The sequence below is a fragment of the Cetorhinus maximus genome, unplaced genomic scaffold (genome assembly GCF_964194155.1).
Source record: "Cetorhinus maximus unplaced genomic scaffold, sCetMax3.hap1.1 HAP1_SCAFFOLD_491, whole genome shotgun sequence".
NCBI classification, from domain to species: Eukaryota; Metazoa; Chordata; class Chondrichthyes; order Lamniformes; family Cetorhinidae; genus Cetorhinus; species Cetorhinus maximus.
Genome location: NW_027596433.1, coordinates 181,164 through 198,539, shown reverse-complemented (window position 1 = coordinate 198,539; position 17,376 = coordinate 181,164). Strand labels below are relative to the sequence as shown.

Here is a 17,376-nt window from a genome sequence, read left to right as displayed (position 1 = left end):
AGAAAAGAAAGGATAGAATGAAAAGAAAGGAAAGAAAAGAAGAACAGAAAGGAAGGGAAGAAAGGAAAGGACAAAATAGAAAAGAAGAAAGGCTTGCATCTATATAGTGCTTTCTACAATCAACGGATGTCACAAAACATCTTACTGCCAGTGAAGTACTTTTGAAATGTAGTCACTGTCATAAAATGCAGGAAATGCGGTAGATATTTTAAGCTCAGCAAACTCCCACAAACAGCAATATGATAATGGCCAGACATTTTGTTTTTTGTGATGTTGATTGTAGGATAAATATTGGCCAGGACACGGGATAACACTCCTGCTCCTCTTCAAAATAGTGCCATGGGATCTTTTACATTGACCTGAGCAGGCAAATGGGGCCTAGATTTAATGTCCCATCCAAAAGACAGCATCTCCAATGGTGCAGTGCTCCTTCCGTACAGCACTCTAATGTCAGCTTGATTTTTGCGCTGAAGCCCTGGAATGGGACTTGAACCCATAACCTTATGACCCAACTGAGCTATGGTTAACACATATGCAATATGGTTAGCAAAGTCTATTAATCTGGAGAGTGTTATTCTCTTTGTTAATCTGGCATTTCCAGCTGAGATATACTTCTGGTCAATAGTGTCCCTTCATGTAATTAATGTTGGTGTATGATGCAGACAATGGATAGTGTCACTGTACAGTAATCAAGTACAAGACTATTTCTTCCTTGCAGCCTGGAGACTAAAACTCTGGTCCCAGTGCTGTGGGTCAGGTAGACATTTCTCACAAATAGATCATATCTGAATTATAAATCTGCATGTTGCCTCTACATATGTATCACAGTCTTAACAAGTTGCATCAGTTTTTGCATGGCCTCCTTGAAATAATTGATCAAAGTGTATAAAATATACCACATCACACCAATTAAACATCATTCCTGATATTCAAACTGCTCTAGCAGAAACTAGGAAGAAAAGATAAATCATTTAAAAATCCAATTAACCTTTGGATATCAACTGTTCAGATAGTGATCTCTCTATCCTTCACTCTCTCTGTCTCCACAGATCTTGAAAGAATTTGTCAGGATTGAGATTGATATCTACATCGCTGCTTGTGGTAGTAAGTTTCCTTCTCACTAAACTTTTACCAATTTTGAAAAAATAGACCATGTCTATTTTAGGATTTGTTACTCAATGCACAAGTCAGGAATGTGATGGATTATGCTTTTCCTGCCTGCATGTGTTCAACTACAATTGTCGAAACTTAACACTATCCAGCAGCCTGCTTAATCGGCACCCCATGAGCCACATTAAATATTCACTCCCTCCACCTCTGACGCACTGCAACTGCAGTATGTGCCATCTAGAAAATGCACTGCAGCAATTAGCCAAGGCTTCTGCAGCAGCACCTTCCAAACCCATGGCTTAAACCACCTGGACAAGAGCAGCAGAGGCATGGGAACACCACCACCTGCATGTTCCTTTCCAAGACACACACCAGTGGACAGATTTCTAGTTGGTTGAGATGCCTGTCCCCTAGTGCAAGTCCTTCTGTCTTGCTACATTGTGATATTACTTTAAAAGAGAATATGCTAATGAGTAAGTAGCCAGGATGTAAACCATGTGACCGGCAGGCATTGTTCAGAGGAACTTTTAGCTAAGCTAGCAACATGTGGTGTGAAGGAGTTGCAGCTGTAATTTCATGTTAACACTAGCGGTTGAATCTTTACAGTGAATCTGTCTGCTGAACAATCCTGTACTACATCTTCAAATAAACTGAACCTATGTTTAGTTTACCAGTCCTATGTGATATTAGTAAATTTGTATTGAGCAAACATAGAAATACAACATAGTGAGCAGCAATGGTTCCTCTTAAACAAAATGATGAAGACTTGACGATCACAAGAAAAGCCATGGTCAAGATTTTGCGTTGTATAAAGGATATATATGCATTGAAGATCCCCAGAAGCAGAGTCCTTTTACAGACAGCATTTCACAGAGCAGTGAGTACCTGATTTGTGGGGTAGCTGGATCAGTGGTGAATTGGGCAGTCCATTTTGAGTTGGACAGTACAAAAAGAAGAGAGAAAAAGAAAAGCCAGCAGCCGAGTAGGGAAGCTACAAATCCCCTCACACATAGACAGTCCCTGACTGCCTCCTGGGAAGTGAACTGAAGGTGGGCATGGTATGAGGGAATGGTGAAAATGACCAAGGGCAGAGTGAGGCAGTAGGGGGGAGGGTAAGGGTTCGATGGTAGCAGTAGAAGGGACAACGAGGGTGGTTGGTGGGGACTCAGAGGCAGACATGGATCCTGGAGGTGGGAGGGAGGAGGTCGGGGAGGTACATGTGGATGGGGGTGGAAATTTTGGGAAGGAAGGGAATGTGCACTTTCACCTGGGCATCTCCAAAAGAAAAGGGTTGTGGCTGGTAGGTCACAGACAGGAGGTGGAAGGTGATGCTGGAAGGAGTGAATTGTGATGGTGAAAAGGAATGGGTGACTGGGGGAGGGAAACGATGGGGAAGCGCACAAAAAAGTGACCATCCAGACCATCTTGTCTAAATCGAAAGTGAAACGGCAGTCATGGTGGGCGAGATTAGGTGCTGCAAAGGAGTGTGATCGTTGGATTGGCGAAGATGCAGGTTAGCTCAGATGGACAACTGAAAGTGAACCCCAGCAAGCAGCATTCAAAACGCTCAGGTAAGTGTGATATATGAAGGATCTGCGTGCCTGGGAACATGCTTGCACCAGGCTCTGAAAGGCCCTGTCACACACACACTTCTCCCTCAAGAATCACTCATTGGCCAGTTGCTCCCTGTGCGGTGACAGAGGATGAGGATGACGTTGAGGGGGTCACAGGCAAAGGGGACTCGGAGGGTGAGGACAGCCTCTGAGATTCCTGAATGGATGATCCAGGGATGTCCAGCTGCTGCTTCTCCAGCACCCCCCCCCCCCCACTCAGGTGCCCGTGGGCTCCAGCCCGACTCCTTAAGGGAAGGAGGGACATCGAGGTGCCCTGTTTGTCTCTTGTGTTGTCACTGCAGGAACTCACCCTTGGCTCCCATGATGGAGTGCAGGTCAGCGCGATTCTCCGCGTTCTGCTGGACCAGGATCTCCATGGCATCTGCCATCCTCCCCATGGAGACCTTCAGACACGCACATGTGGGCACCACTTCATCAGAGAGCAGGCAGACACACTCCTCTGACTTGTGTGGCACTCTGTTGAGGGCTTCCAACAGCTCTGCGTGATGTTCCGCTGCCTTCTGCTGACTCTCCAGGATGAGTTGGAAGGCTGAATCTAGAGGCTCGTCATCTGACTCAGACTTCACAGATGCCTGTTACCCAGCAGTCCTCCGAGTGCTGGGGAGCTTGCCTGAACTTGCCTCCTCCTGCTGCGGACACGTGTCCGTGCAGTGACCACCAGATTGTGAAACTGAACCTACTCTAGATCTAGGTCCCACCGAGGTGTATGTCTCTGCGCTGGTGGAGTGTATGGGTAAGCACTGCGATGGGTTGTCCAGGCTGCTTATTTCCAGCTCCTCAGTGGAGGAAGTGCCCTCTTGGCTGGAGCTGAGGGACTGGCTGGCTGAGGGTGTCAGTCGCTTGGCAGAGCTCCCTGTGAACTAAAGTGGAGATAATTGCATGGCAGCAGAGTCAAAAGCAGGTGAGAGGGAGAGAGAGCACTCTGTTGAGAGAGGGATGATGTGGTGCAGGATCCTCACATGGGTGTTCGCCACCGACCTCACCGTCACCGCAGACACGGTCCACATCCTCACCAGTCAGTGCAATGGCACACTCCTCAAAGTGAGTGAGGGACCTAATGTGGGCCACTCCACCCCTGGGTCTGGGACCTCTCCCTGCTGATGTGAGCAGGCTTCTCCTTCATGAAAACAGATGCAGGGAATGTGAGCAGTACACATGGCACTGAGTGGAATGTTTGTGTGGTGAGCGGAGCCATGGACAGGATGAGGATGCAAGCTCGAGAGAATATGAGCCTGATAGAGATGTGAGGGTGTGTGTGAGAGTTAGTGGTGTTGTCCCTTGAGATGTGAGATCCCTGTGAATGTGTGATGCGTTTGTGAGTGTGAATGTGTGAGTTGAGAGTGATGAGAAGAGTGAATTACTTTGACGGAACGGATGAGACCATGTAACAGCACTGGGTGGCTGTCCTCTTTCTTTTGTAGAGTTTTTCAAGGAGGTTACCAAGAAAGTAGATGAAGGAAAGGCTGTGGATGTTGTCTACATGGACTTTAGTAAGGCCTTTGACAAGGTCCCACATGGGAGGTTAGTTCAGAAGGTTCAGACACTTGGTATCCATGGAGAGGTTGTAAACTGGTTCGAAATTGGCTGTGTGGGAGAAGACAGAGATTGGTAGTGGATGATTGCTTCTCAGAGTGGAGGTCTGTGACTAGTGGTGTGCCTCAGGGATCTGTGCTGGGACCATTGTTGTTTGTTGTCTATATCAATGATTTGGATGATAATGTGGTGAATTGGATCAGCAAGTTTGCTGATGACACTAAGATTGGATGCGTTGTGGACAGCGAGGAAGGCTTTCAAAGCTTGCAGAGAGATCTGGACCAACTGGAAAAATGGGCCAGAAAATGGCAGATGGAATTTAATGCGGAAAAGTGTGAGGTGTTACATTTTGGAAGGTCAAACCAAGGTAGGACATACACAGTAAATGGTAGGGCACTGAGGAGTGCGGAGGAACAAAGGGATCTGGGAGTTCAGATACATAATTCCCTGAAAGTGGCGTCACAGGTAGACAAGGTTGTAAAGAAAGCTTTTGGCCTTCATAAATCAAAGTATTGAGTATAGGAGTTGGGATGTTATGGTGAGGTTGTATAAGACATTGGTGAGGCCAACTTTGGAGTATTGTGTGCAGTTCTGGTCGCCTAACTACAGGAAGGATATCAGTAAGATTGAGAGAGTGCAGAGAAGATTTACTAGGATGTTGCCGGGTCTTAAGGAGTTGAGTTACAGGGAAAGATTAAACAGGTTAGGACTTTATTCCTTGGGGCGTAGAAGAATGAGGGGAGATTTGATAGAAGTTTACAAAATTGTGAGGGGTATAGACAGAGTAGATGCAAATAGGCTCTTTCCACTTAGATTAGGAGAAATAAACACAAGAGGACATGGCTTTAGGGTGAAAGGGGAAAGGTTTAGGGGGAACATTAGGGGGAACTTCTTCACTCAGAGAGTGGTGAGAGTGTGGAATGAGCTACCATCTGACGTGGTAAATGCGGGCTCACTCTTAAGAATTTAAGTTTTAAGAATAAGTTAGATAGATACATGGATGGGAGAGGTCTGGAGGGTTATGGACTAGGTGTAGGTCAATGGGACTAGCAGAATAATATTTCGGCACAGACTAGAAGGGCTGAATGGCCTGTTTTCTGTGCTGTAGTATTTTATGGTTCTATGGTTCACAGGGTATTGGTGCTGACCACTGCTGCCACCACCTCCCAAACCGAATTAATGAGGTTGCTGTCCAGCCTGCAGCCAGAGTGGGGGTAGAGGACATCACGGCGAGCCTCCACTGCATCGAAAGGGAGTTCGAGGGACATACCATTGAGCCTGGAGGCTGCAGCCTTTTTGCCTTTCAAAGCCATGTCTTCTCTGCAGCAGTTGTATCCCACACTGAGGAAGCACTGAGAGGTGTGCACGCGGCTGGACTTTAAATATGGTGCCCATCGTGATGAAGTGGCGACGTGATGGTGTGGCGGGCCCGCCCTCCATGGAAACAGTGTGTTTCCTGTGAATGCATAATTAATGCGGTGGGTTTGGGACAATACGGCGTGAAAAGCTACCGTTGTGGCCGGCAGGTTAAATATCATTTTACCTGCCTGCTACTGCACTTGGTGTAAATCTGGGATGATTCCGCCCTAACATTCAGGGTAAGTACGAGGTACATGTGAATTAACAGGCCAACTGTGGTCAAACACACCACACTACACAATAAATAGCAGATGTGACCAAGACGGAGTCCATGGATTTCTCAGCAAACCGCCGTGATGTCACTAACACTGCAAGCCAACAAATCTCACTGAACCTCTGTCTCTCTCATGAGAAATGAATCTTCACCTTTGAAGATCTCACCTTGAAATTCTCTCCAACTCGGGTGGCTACAACAATGGCTCATCTCGCAGGGTTTTAATCTCATCTCCCGAGGTTCTATTCCTCTAGATTCCCAAGTTTACACTCAGGCACCAACTCACAAGCTCAATTTCAGCACTTTGGCCATGCTAAGCAGAACACTTCTGCTCCAAAGGGCTACTTTTGCTCCAACAACCCGCAGCACAGAGTCACCGACCTTCTGCTGCTTTCTTGGATCTTCAGGGCTACTGTTCAGCCCTCTTCAATTACCAGGGCTTCCCCTGAGCCTTCTTCACTGAAAGTCTGATCCTCACTGCCCTTCTCCTATTTGGAGCCTATTTCTCTGCTCTTCCCTTTTTTCACTGAAGTTGAGACATTTTCCTGTCTCTGTCAACTCTCTGGGACTATTCTTTTGGGACCTCCTCCCTGTCCCCTGCCTGGGATACTTGTTTGTGATGGCACTCTGCTCCTGGTCACCTGCCCTGGGTTTTCATGCCCTTTTTCTACATGCCAGCTCACCATCTGCCCATGCGTAAAAGGTCTGAATTGAAATTGAAATTGAAGTTCCCGACCTCTGCCCTCAATGTTAAGGCATTTAGTTTTCATAACACATATGACCAGCAGACATTGTTCAGAGGAGCTTTAGCTAGCAGCAGGTGGTGTGAAGGAGTTGCAGCTGTAATTTCATGTTAACAATAGCTGTCGAACCTTTATAGTAAATCTGTCTGCTGAGCAATCCTATACTTCATTTTAAAATAAACTGAACCTACAGTCAGTTTACCAGTCCTATGTGAGATTGGTAATTTTGTATTAAGCAAAGAGAAATGCAAAAGCTACCACCTTGAGCTCCATAGCAAGGAACAAAATCACAAGATTCCAATCTGAAGTTGGAGCAGCAACAAGCTCAGAGATTGGGACTCAGAGATTCAGCAGCAAAGAATTTGAGCCTTTGATTTTTATGGTTGCTTCAAATTAAATATTTGGAAATATAAAGATTGAACATATAATTATTTTGTTTACTGTTAGATTTAATCCTGGACAAATTAGAACGATGTGGATTTTTTGATGACGAAATCACTCCAGATATATTCTCCCTTACAATCCATGATGCTATTCTCTGCATATTGGATAAACATGGTCCCAGTAATTCTGTGAGCTTCATATATGATAAGGTATGTTTGTACATATGTTATTTACAGGACCAGAATCATGACTAGATATTGAAACCATTTTGGTTTACATCGGGCTCCAGTATACAAAGGAACAATTAGAACAAGGATGGTGAAAATTGCATTTATATAGCACCTTGATTCAAGGATTGTTCAAAATTGCATAGTATCTTAGGGATATCATAAACCACTTTAAAGTGCTTAAGTGTAGTCACTGCTGTAATGCACGAAACACAGCAGCCAATTAGTGTAGAGCAAAACTCTACAAACAGTAAATTGACACAATCTGTTTTTGTGATGTTGGGTCAGGGATAATGTTGACCAGGACTCCCCTGTAGATGGGCTGGCAAGGTATCTGCTCATCCATGGTTCCTGCCTTCCGGTCATTTACAAAATCCCCTGCTTTAACTCTTAGGTCCAAAATGATCACCTCACACTTCCCAAAATTGAACTCCACCAAACACAGTTTTTCTCTTCGCTTAATCTATCAATATCCTTTTCCAATTTTCCCATCTGCACTATTGACTCTGCTACCTAACATGCATTGTCAGCAGACTTGGATACATAACTCTCCATCCTTTCATCAAAGTCATTGATAAATATAATGAAAAGCTAAGGCCTCACTGCAAATCTCTGGGAGGCACCATTAATCACATGCTGTCAATTAAAGTGCATACCAATTATCCCTACCCTCTCTCTCACCTCCTCACCAGTCTCTGTACAAGAGAAAAAACAGATTATCTCCAATTCCACATACTCTTATTTTTGTGAACAGTGTCCTGTGTGAAACCTTATCAAATGCCTACTAGAAGTCCAAATAAATAATATCTATAGATCCTCAAATCATAAACAACTCAAACTAGTAAGAAGTTACAAATGATGAAATTGGAAGTGCTTTACCATTATGAATAGACTATTTTGGTTGTTACTATGGTTAATAAAGACTTGTTAGTGTTATAATCCCCATGGAGACCAACAATCTAAAAGAACCAGATTTACTGACTGAGCCCAATGAAAAACCAAATAGACAGGATGTCACTTTTATAACTTTTACTTTAACAATCAAATCAAAGATTGACATAAATTAATCACGAATTAACAGGTAAATTGTGGTCAATATAAACTATAAAATACATTTTAAATGACAGATACAACAAAGATAGATCTCAGATTTCCTAGGCAGTCCACTTAGCATATATGATACCACATTCAGCCACAAAGCCCTTTGTCTTCTCGGGTATAGTTCCAGTTCTTTTCTCCATGCATGGTTCCATCACCAATTCTCCTCTGATAGCAGCTACCAACTAATCTCATAGTCTCATAGGCATGGTCTTTAACAAAATGGCCAGCTCTGGTTAATTATTCCCTTTAAAATAACTGAAGCAACAGCAGTAACTTTACTTTTCTTATCCCTACTCTTCGATCCAGCCTTCAGGTTTCCTTCTTTAAACTGCCCTACACACAACTCTCCGTAGGCTGCCTGCTCTGCACTGCTGGGCAACATGAGTTTTTTATGGCCCTGTGTCATTGTCTGGTTTCAACTAGTTTCAGTTTCCTCAGAAACCTAAACTCACAGCTACATTTCCCAGAAATCTGAAGTTTCAGTTCTCCTTTCAGTTAGGGTCTGACAAAAACAAAAGAACCAAAAAAAAAGCTTTGAAACCAAGGTCAGTGCAGCCAGCAGAACATTTAACCAGTCTTCTGTTCAGACAAGAACTCACACGTGCTTCCTTGCTTCCTACTGACCCTGCTAACCGCGGATTCCACCATAATAGTGACACAGGTATATTGTAACTCTTCCTGTGTTACACTTGCATCAAATTATTCCAAAGATCACATTCTTCTCTTCTAATTCTTTCCTTTCTCCTTCACTATTTTTAAAATTTCCTTCCCATTTCCATTTACACGTTTCCCCTCTCTAGCATATATTTTCCTGACTTTCTCCCTGTATAGTGTCCCCTCTCATCCTCCATGACTGTAAGAACCCCCTCACAATCTGTCTTGCTCTGTGCCCCCTCCCCACACTCCCGTATCTCTCGCTGCCTTGTACCCCCGCATGGCCCTCTTTGCCTCCTTCCCCCAGGATCTCAGTGCCCTCAACCCTATAGCCCTCAGTGCCATTTGCCATGCCCCATGGCTCACGCACTCCCCACAGGCTCTGTGTCCTAATTCCTCTATGGCTCTCATCGCTCCTTGCCCACACACCCCTATGGTTCTTAGTGCCCCTCGCACCCCCTCCATGGTTCTCAGTGCTCTCACCCCTATGGCCCTCAGTGTCCCCTTCCCTCACATTGCCCTTTTGAAGCAGAGCAGGGGAGTCTTGACCAATAGTTATCACTCAATTACTTTCATAAAAACAGATTATCTTGTCATTAGCACATTGCTGTTATTGGGATCTTGCTGTGCAGAAATTGGCTGCTGCACTTCCCACATTATAACAGTGACTACACTTCAAAAGAATTTCATTGACTGCAAAGTACTTTGGGATGGCTGGTAGTTGTAAAAGGCGCTATATAAATGCAAATCTTCCTTTCTTCTCCTGGTGCCCCTTCCTCACATGTTGGTTATGGTCTAAAACAGCCATGTTGCATTGATGACCAAGTTACAAAAAACAAATCACAGATTAAACGGGCAGAATTAGAGACATTGGTTTAAAATTTAGTGCAGCAGTTTTGTGCCCACAGAACAGCAACTAAATGGAGGAAGTGTATGGGGAGGCGGAGGGGATGTCACTAGATTAGTAATCCAGAGGCCCAGGCTAATGCTCTTAGGTCATGGGTTCAAATCCCACCATGGCATCTGGAATTAAAAAGCTAGTCTAATGATGGCCACAAACCCATTGACAATTGTCATAAAAAGTCCAGCTAGTTCACTAATGTAGTTGACTCTCAAATGGCCTAGCAAGCCACTCAGTTGTATCAAACCACTACAAAGTCTAAAAGGAATGAAACCAGCCAAACCAATTGGCATCGATCTAGGTACCAGAAATGACAATGGTACACTGTCGATCCTACAAAAATTGGGAGAGCTGTCTCACAGACTCATCAAGTAGCAGCCTGACGTAGTCATACTTATGGAATCATACCCTACAGATAATATCCCAGACACCACCATCACCATCCATGGGACAGACCCAGCAGAGGTGGCAGCACAGTTTTATACAGTCAGGAGGGAGTTGCCCTGGGGGTCCTCAACATCGACTTTGGACTCCATGAAGTCTCATGGCATCAGGTCAAACATGGGCAAGGATATCTCCTGCTGATTACCAGGTACCGCCCTCCCTCAGCTGATGAATCAGTGCTCCTCCATGTTGAATACCACTTGGAGGAATCACTGAGGGTGGCAAGGGCACAGAATGTACTCTAGGTGGGGGACTTCAATGTTCATCACCAAGAGTGGCTCGGTAGCACCACTACTGACCGAGCTGGCTGAGTCCTAAATGACATAGCTGCTAGACTGGGACTGCGGCAGGTGGTGAGGGAACCAGCATGAAGGAAAAACATACTTGACTTCATCCTCACCAATCTACCTGTCACCGGTGCATCTGTCCATGACAGTATTTGTAGGAGTGACCACCACACAGTCCTTGTGGGACAGTCCTTGTGGAGATGAAGTTCTGCCTTCACATTGAGGATACTCTCCATCGTGCTGTGTGGCAATGCCACCGTGCTAAATGGGATAGATTTCAAACAGATCTAGAAACTCAAAATTGGGCATCCATGAGGCACTGTGGGCCATCAGCAGCAGCAGTATTGTACTCAACCACAGTTTATAACCTCAGGGCCTGGCATATCCCCCACTCTACCATTACCATCAAGCCAGGGGATCAACCCTGGTTCAATAAAGAGTGCACCAGGACATGCCAGGAGCAGCACCGGGCATACCTAAAAATGAGGTGTCAACCTGGTGAAACTACAACACAGGACTACTTGCATACCAAACAGCATAAGCAGCAAGTGATAGACAGAACTAAGCAATTCCACAACCAATGAATCAGACCTAAGCTCTTGTAGTCCTGCCACATCCAGACGTGAATGTCTCCTTCACTGGAGGAGGAGGCACCACAAATATCTTCATCCTCAATAATGGGGGAGCCCAGCACATCAGTGCAAAAGATACGGCTGAAGCATTTGCAACAATCTTCAACCAGAAGTGCCGAATGGATGATCCATCTCAGCCTCCTCCAGTGGTTCCCAGCATCACAGATGCCAGTTTTCAGCCAATTCAGTTCAATCCACATGATGTCAAGAAACTGCTGAAGGCACTGGATATTGCAAAGGCTATGGGCCTTGACAACATTCTGGGACTGGTACTGAAGACTTGTGATCCAGGACTAGCCATGCTCATAGCTCAGCTGTTTCATATGAACATATGATTCAGGAGTAGGCCACTTGGCCCATTGAGCATGTTCGGACATTCAATAAGATCATGGCTGACCTGATTGTAATCTCAAATTCACATTCCCGCTGACTCCTGACAACCTTTCACTCCCTTGCTTCTCAAGAATCTATCTAGCTCTGCCTTAAAATTATTCAGACTATGATTCCACACCTTTTGAGAAAGAAAGTTCCAAAGACTCGTGGCCCTCTGATAGAAAAAAAATTCTCCTCATCTCTGTCTTAAATGGGCGACCCTTTATTTTTAAACAGTGGCCCCTAGTTGTAGATTCTCCCACAAAAGGAAACATCCTCTCCACATCCACCCTGTCAGGACCCCTCAGGATCTTATAATGTTTCAATCAAGTCACCTCTTACTCCTCTAAACTCCATCAGGTACAAGCTTAGCCTTTCCTCATAAGACAACACTCCCATTCCAGGTATTAGTCTAGTAAACCTTCTCTGAGCTGCTTCCAATAGATCTATATCCTTCCTTAAATAAGGAGACTAGTACTGTACACAGTACTCCAGATGTGGTCTCACCAATGCCCTGTATAACTGAAGCATAATCTCCCTACTTTTGTATTCAGTTCAAGTAGAGCTACAACACTGGCATCTACCCAACAATGTGGAAAATTGCCCAGGAATGTCCTGTCCACAAAATGTAGGACAAATCCACACCCCGCCAATTACCGCTCCATCTATCTACTCTCAATCATTAGCAAAATGATGGAAAGTGTCAACGACATTGCTATCAAATGGCACTTATTCAGCAACAACCTGCTCACTGACGCTCACTTTGGGTTCTGTCAGGGCCATTCAGCTCCTGACCTCATTACAACCTTGGTTCAAATATGGACTAACTCCAAAAGAGCTGAACTCAAGAAGTGAGGTGAGAGTGACTGCCCTTGACAATAAGGCGGCATTTGACTGAGTATGGCATCAAGGAGCCCTGGCAAAACTGGAGTCAATGGGAATCAGAGGGGAAACTCTCCACTGGTTGGAGTCATACCTAGCACAAAGGAAGGTGGTTGTGGTTGTTGGTGGTGAATCATCTCAGTCCCAGGACATCACTGCAGGAGTTCCTCAGGGTAGTGTCCTAGACCCAATCATCTTCAGTTGCTTCATCAATTACCTTCCTTCCATCAAGAGGTCAGAAGTGGGGATGTTCGCTGATGATTACACAATGTTCAGCACCATTCGCGACTCCTCAGATACTGAAGCAGCCTATGTCCAAATGCAGCAAGACCTGGACAATATTCAGGCTTGGGCTGACAAGTGGCAAGTAACATTCGTGCCACACAAGTGCCAGGCAATGACCATCTCCAACAATAGAGAATCTAACCATTGCCCCTTGATATTCAATAGCATTACCATTGCAGAATACCCCCCACTATCAACATCCTGGGGAGTTACTATTGACCAGAAACTGAACTGGACTAGCCATATAAATACTGTGGCTACAAGAGCAGGTCAGAGGTTGGGAATTCTGTGGCGAGTAACTCACCTCCTGACTCCCCAAAGCCTGTCCACCATCTACAAGGCACAAGTCAGGAGTGTGATGGAATTCTCTCCACTTGGATGAATGCAGCTCCAACAACACTCAAGAAGCTCCACACCATCCAGGACAAAGCAGCCCACTTGACTGACACCCCATCCATCACAATAAACATTCACTCCCTCCACCACCGACGAACAGTAGCAGCAGTGAGTACCATCTACAAGATGCACCGCAGCAACTCACCAAAGCTCCTTCGACAGCACCTTCCAAACCCGCGACCTCTATCACCTAGAAGGACAAGGGCAACAGATGATGGGAGCACCACCACCTGCAAGTTCCCCTCCATCCTGACTTGGAAATATATCGCTGTTCCTTCACTGTTGTTGGGTCAAAATCCTGGAACTCCCTTCCTAACAGCACTGTGGGTGTACCTACACCACATGGACTGCAGTGGTTCAAGAAGGCAGCTCACCACCACCTTCTCAAGGGCAATTAGGGATGGGCAATAAATGCTGGCCCAGCCAGTGACGCCCACATCCCATGAACGAATAAAAGAAGAACTTAATTAGCTGTAAAGTGCTTTGGGATGTCTGGTGGTCGTGAAAGGCGCTATATAAATGGAAGTCTGTCTTCCTTCCTCTGGTGCCCCTTCCTCACGTGGTGCTGAAGAATCGAAAAGACAAATGGTCATCAATACAACAAGTTACAAAAAGCAACTCAAGATTAGACCAGCAGAATTAAAGACATTAGTTTAAAATTAAATGCAGCAGTTTTGTGCCCACAGAAAAGCAACTAAATGGAGGAAGTGCATTTATTCCTTCAAAGAAGAACCAGCTGAGGATCTGGTTGACAATAGGAATGAGGGGTTAGAGAGAGAGATAATCATTGAACCTGTGCCCATTGCCACAGATGTTTCCTGTAGAGAGCAACAGCCTGAAGTTCAGTGGGTGAGAATCAAGGAAGGAGTAATGTTCTGGAAGTCCCCTTGATCAATCTTTGGGATCAGGACATTTATGCAGAATGCTTCCTCAGATTAAGAAAGTAGGACAGAGACTTTTGACCAAAGAGCATTTTCTCATTTCATTTCTTATACATCTTTTTTAATTCCATCTGTAAAGGACAGAAACTCATTATTGTAACATCAGAAGATCATTAAATAACCAACTAACCAAATGCAGAAGACCATTAACTATAGTAATCAATTACCCAAATGCAGAAACCCATTAACAAACCAGTTAACCATGTACAGAAGACATTAACTAACCGCAAGCAGAAGAATTGCATTTTAGAAAATAAAGCTACTGCAATAATGAATATTGAAATAGTAACAGTGACTTTAGTCACCTTGATTGTTGCTACAAAATCAGGCACATGTGGAGTCATGCACTTTACAATATGGAACAATGAGAGAGTGCCGATTACAATCAAATTAGAACAAAGAACAAAGAAAAATACAGCACAAGAACAGGCCCTTCGGTCCTCCAAGCCCGTGCCAATCATATTGACTGTCAAACTAAAACATTTTGCACTTCCGGGGTCCGTATCCCTCTATTCCCATCCTATTCATGTATTTGTCAAGCTGCCTCTTAAACATCACTATCGCACCTGCTTCCACCACCTCCTCTGACAGCAAATTCCAGACACTAACTACCCTCTGCGTAAAAAACTTCCCCCTCTATCTCCTCTAAAGTTTTCTCCCCTCACCTTAAATCTATGTCCCCTAGTAATTGACTTTTCCACACTGGGAAAAATCTTCTGACTATCTACTCTGTCCACGCCACTCATAATTTTGTAAACTTCTATCAAGTCGCCCTTCAATCTCCGTCGCTCTCGTGAGAACAATCCGAGTTTCTCCAACCTCTCCTCATAGCTAATAACCTCCAGACCAGGCAGCATCCTGGTAACCTCCTCTGCACCGTCTCCAATGCCTCCATATCCTTCTGGTAATGTGGCGACCAGAATTGCACGGAATATTCCAAGTGTGGCCTAACCAAGGTTCTATACAGCTGCAGCATGACTTCCCAGCTTTTATACTCAATACCCCTGCCAAAGAAGGCAAGCATGCCATATGCCTTCCTGACTACCTTATCCACCTGCGTTGTCACTTTCAGTGACCTGTGGACCTGTACACCCAGATCCCTCTGCCCGTCGATGCACTTAAGGGTTCTGCTTTAATTTTTGCAGATTACAATCTCCTTTAATATTGTCTGTAGGTAAATGGGACCAAGGAAACATTAAATTCTGAAGGAGAGTTAAAAAAGAGGACCTGTTTGGTAAGTTGGAAACATATCCTTCATACTTTTTAGTAGACAATATTCTTCTTTCCAAGCTAATGACTCCATTATCTGGTTTATTTTCAGGTGCAATTGGATACACAGTTCTGATTGGCTGAGAATTTGAAATGTGAATAGAAGACTAATGCAACAAGTTTGTGGATCACAGTATTGAAAACACAATATTCAGAAAGGACTATAATTTTAGATTCATTTATGTACAGAATTTGTTCTACATAGACTGTCACCATGATGGATTTAGATTGAAATTTTGGCTAATCAATGTACATTTGTAATTTTTAAGACAAAGATGTGATATAACATTGTTTCGGTATTGCTTTGTGATGTACAAAGACCCAATAACAGTGAGTCTCCTGCAAGTGACCCATCATTATAGCTGGTGTGAGGGTTGTTCATATAGGTATCTCTAGCAGTATAAAGGTATCTGTAGCAGTTCTAATACAATCAGACATATTAATATGGAACTGGTCTATTCACACACTTCCCATTATGCTCCAATATCCACACCAACTTTAGTAGCATCACTTTTTTCACTCTTCCTCATACATACTGCATTTTAAAAAATCACATACCACATGCATCTGTAAGCTTAGTCACATTAACAAAGACATTTATGGAAGGAATTTCCATTAGTAGGAGATGGCCAATCACCTTTTTTGATCATTGGCTTTAGGTACAGGGCTAGCAATCCAGCTGTCAAAGGACAGCATGGCAAGATATAAACCTGAACTTATCTAATGTGGTTATTTGTGGTTGGCACCAAGAAATTACCATCTGCCATCCATTTCCAGTTTCCAAGTAATGCGGTGGTTGATTCTTAAAGCCCAGAGGGCAACCAGAGATGGACAATAAATACTGGTTGTCAACTTCACCAACATCCTTAATACTGCATCGAATTAAATTATATTTATCTATTGTTTTACCCTCATTCAACTGTTTACTTAAACACAAAGCTGCTTCAGCAATCTGATGGTAGGAATGCTGCTGCTAATAAGAGATAGTGGTTAGTGATGAGACTAGACTATTGTTGAGCGATTCTGGACCAAAATATTTCACAGCCTGTGTGGAAGTTTTAAGACAGCTACTGGTGCTGTGGGTGGAAGGAGAATGGTGGGTGTGGAGGGGGAGGGTTGATGGATGTGGACCGGGGGGTGGTGGTGGGTGTAGGCAGGGGAGTGGTGGGCGTGGAAGGGGGGGTGGTGGGTGTGGAAGGGGGGGTGGTGGGCGTCAACGGGGGGGGTGGTTGGCGTGGACGGAGGGTGGTGGGCGTGGACGGGGGGGTGGTGGGCGTGGACGGGGGTGTGGTGGTGGGCGTGGACGGGGGGGGTGGTGGTGGGCGTGGACGGGGAGTGGTGGTGGGTGTGGACGGGGGGTGGGTGGTGGTCACCAGCCTCTATTACTGGATTACAGAAAACTTCAGAATCCTTGGCCCTGCCCCTTATGTTCCTAATGTTGGTTCAGATGCCTGCTAGCTCAATACTGACCAATCAGGTTGGCAACATGCAGTCAATGAAATTGCTGACAATGCTGCAATGGGTGAGCTATAAAAAAGGCTCCTGGTCAAACACAGCTATCCTGTCCAACTCCATAAGAAATATTGAGAGCACGAAGGTGGCATAGGTGTTTTTTAAATTTAAATTTCACTTGTAAATAATTCACATTCCATTGGTTTCAATTGACTTATTGTGCATCATCATTATTTGTTGAGACTAACTTAGTCAGAGAGCCAAATGTACTGGCACACCTCATGGTTAGCAGGCACTGATTGTTACTGGGGAGCGAAGGATGTTTCCCTTAATGTGAAATAAACAATGTTGTGTTTTTTGTTCACTCTTTATTGAATGTTCATTTTAGTTTCCAGTGTTGTACTCGCCATTCTGTTGGACGTGGCTGAACTCGCAGGCTCAGCTGGCTCTCCCTTCTCTGCATTGTGAAGGCCATTGTCTCATATCACTCTCAGTG

General features: G+C 44.6%; 1 protein-coding gene across 1 annotated transcript in view; it reads left to right on the top strand.

Annotated features, from left to right (window-relative positions):
• Positions 1–17,376, top strand: part of LOC144673852 (chloride anion exchanger-like) — a 93,391-nt gene that overhangs the window by 62,665 nt on the left and 13,350 nt on the right. Inside the window, exons 17-18 of the mRNA XM_078535491.1 lie at positions 1,050–1,104; positions 7,101–7,246. Coding sequence (XP_078391617.1) covers positions 1,050–1,104; positions 7,101–7,246 — 201 coding nt within the window. The remainder of the gene's footprint in view (positions 1–1,049; positions 1,105–7,100; positions 7,247–17,376) is intronic.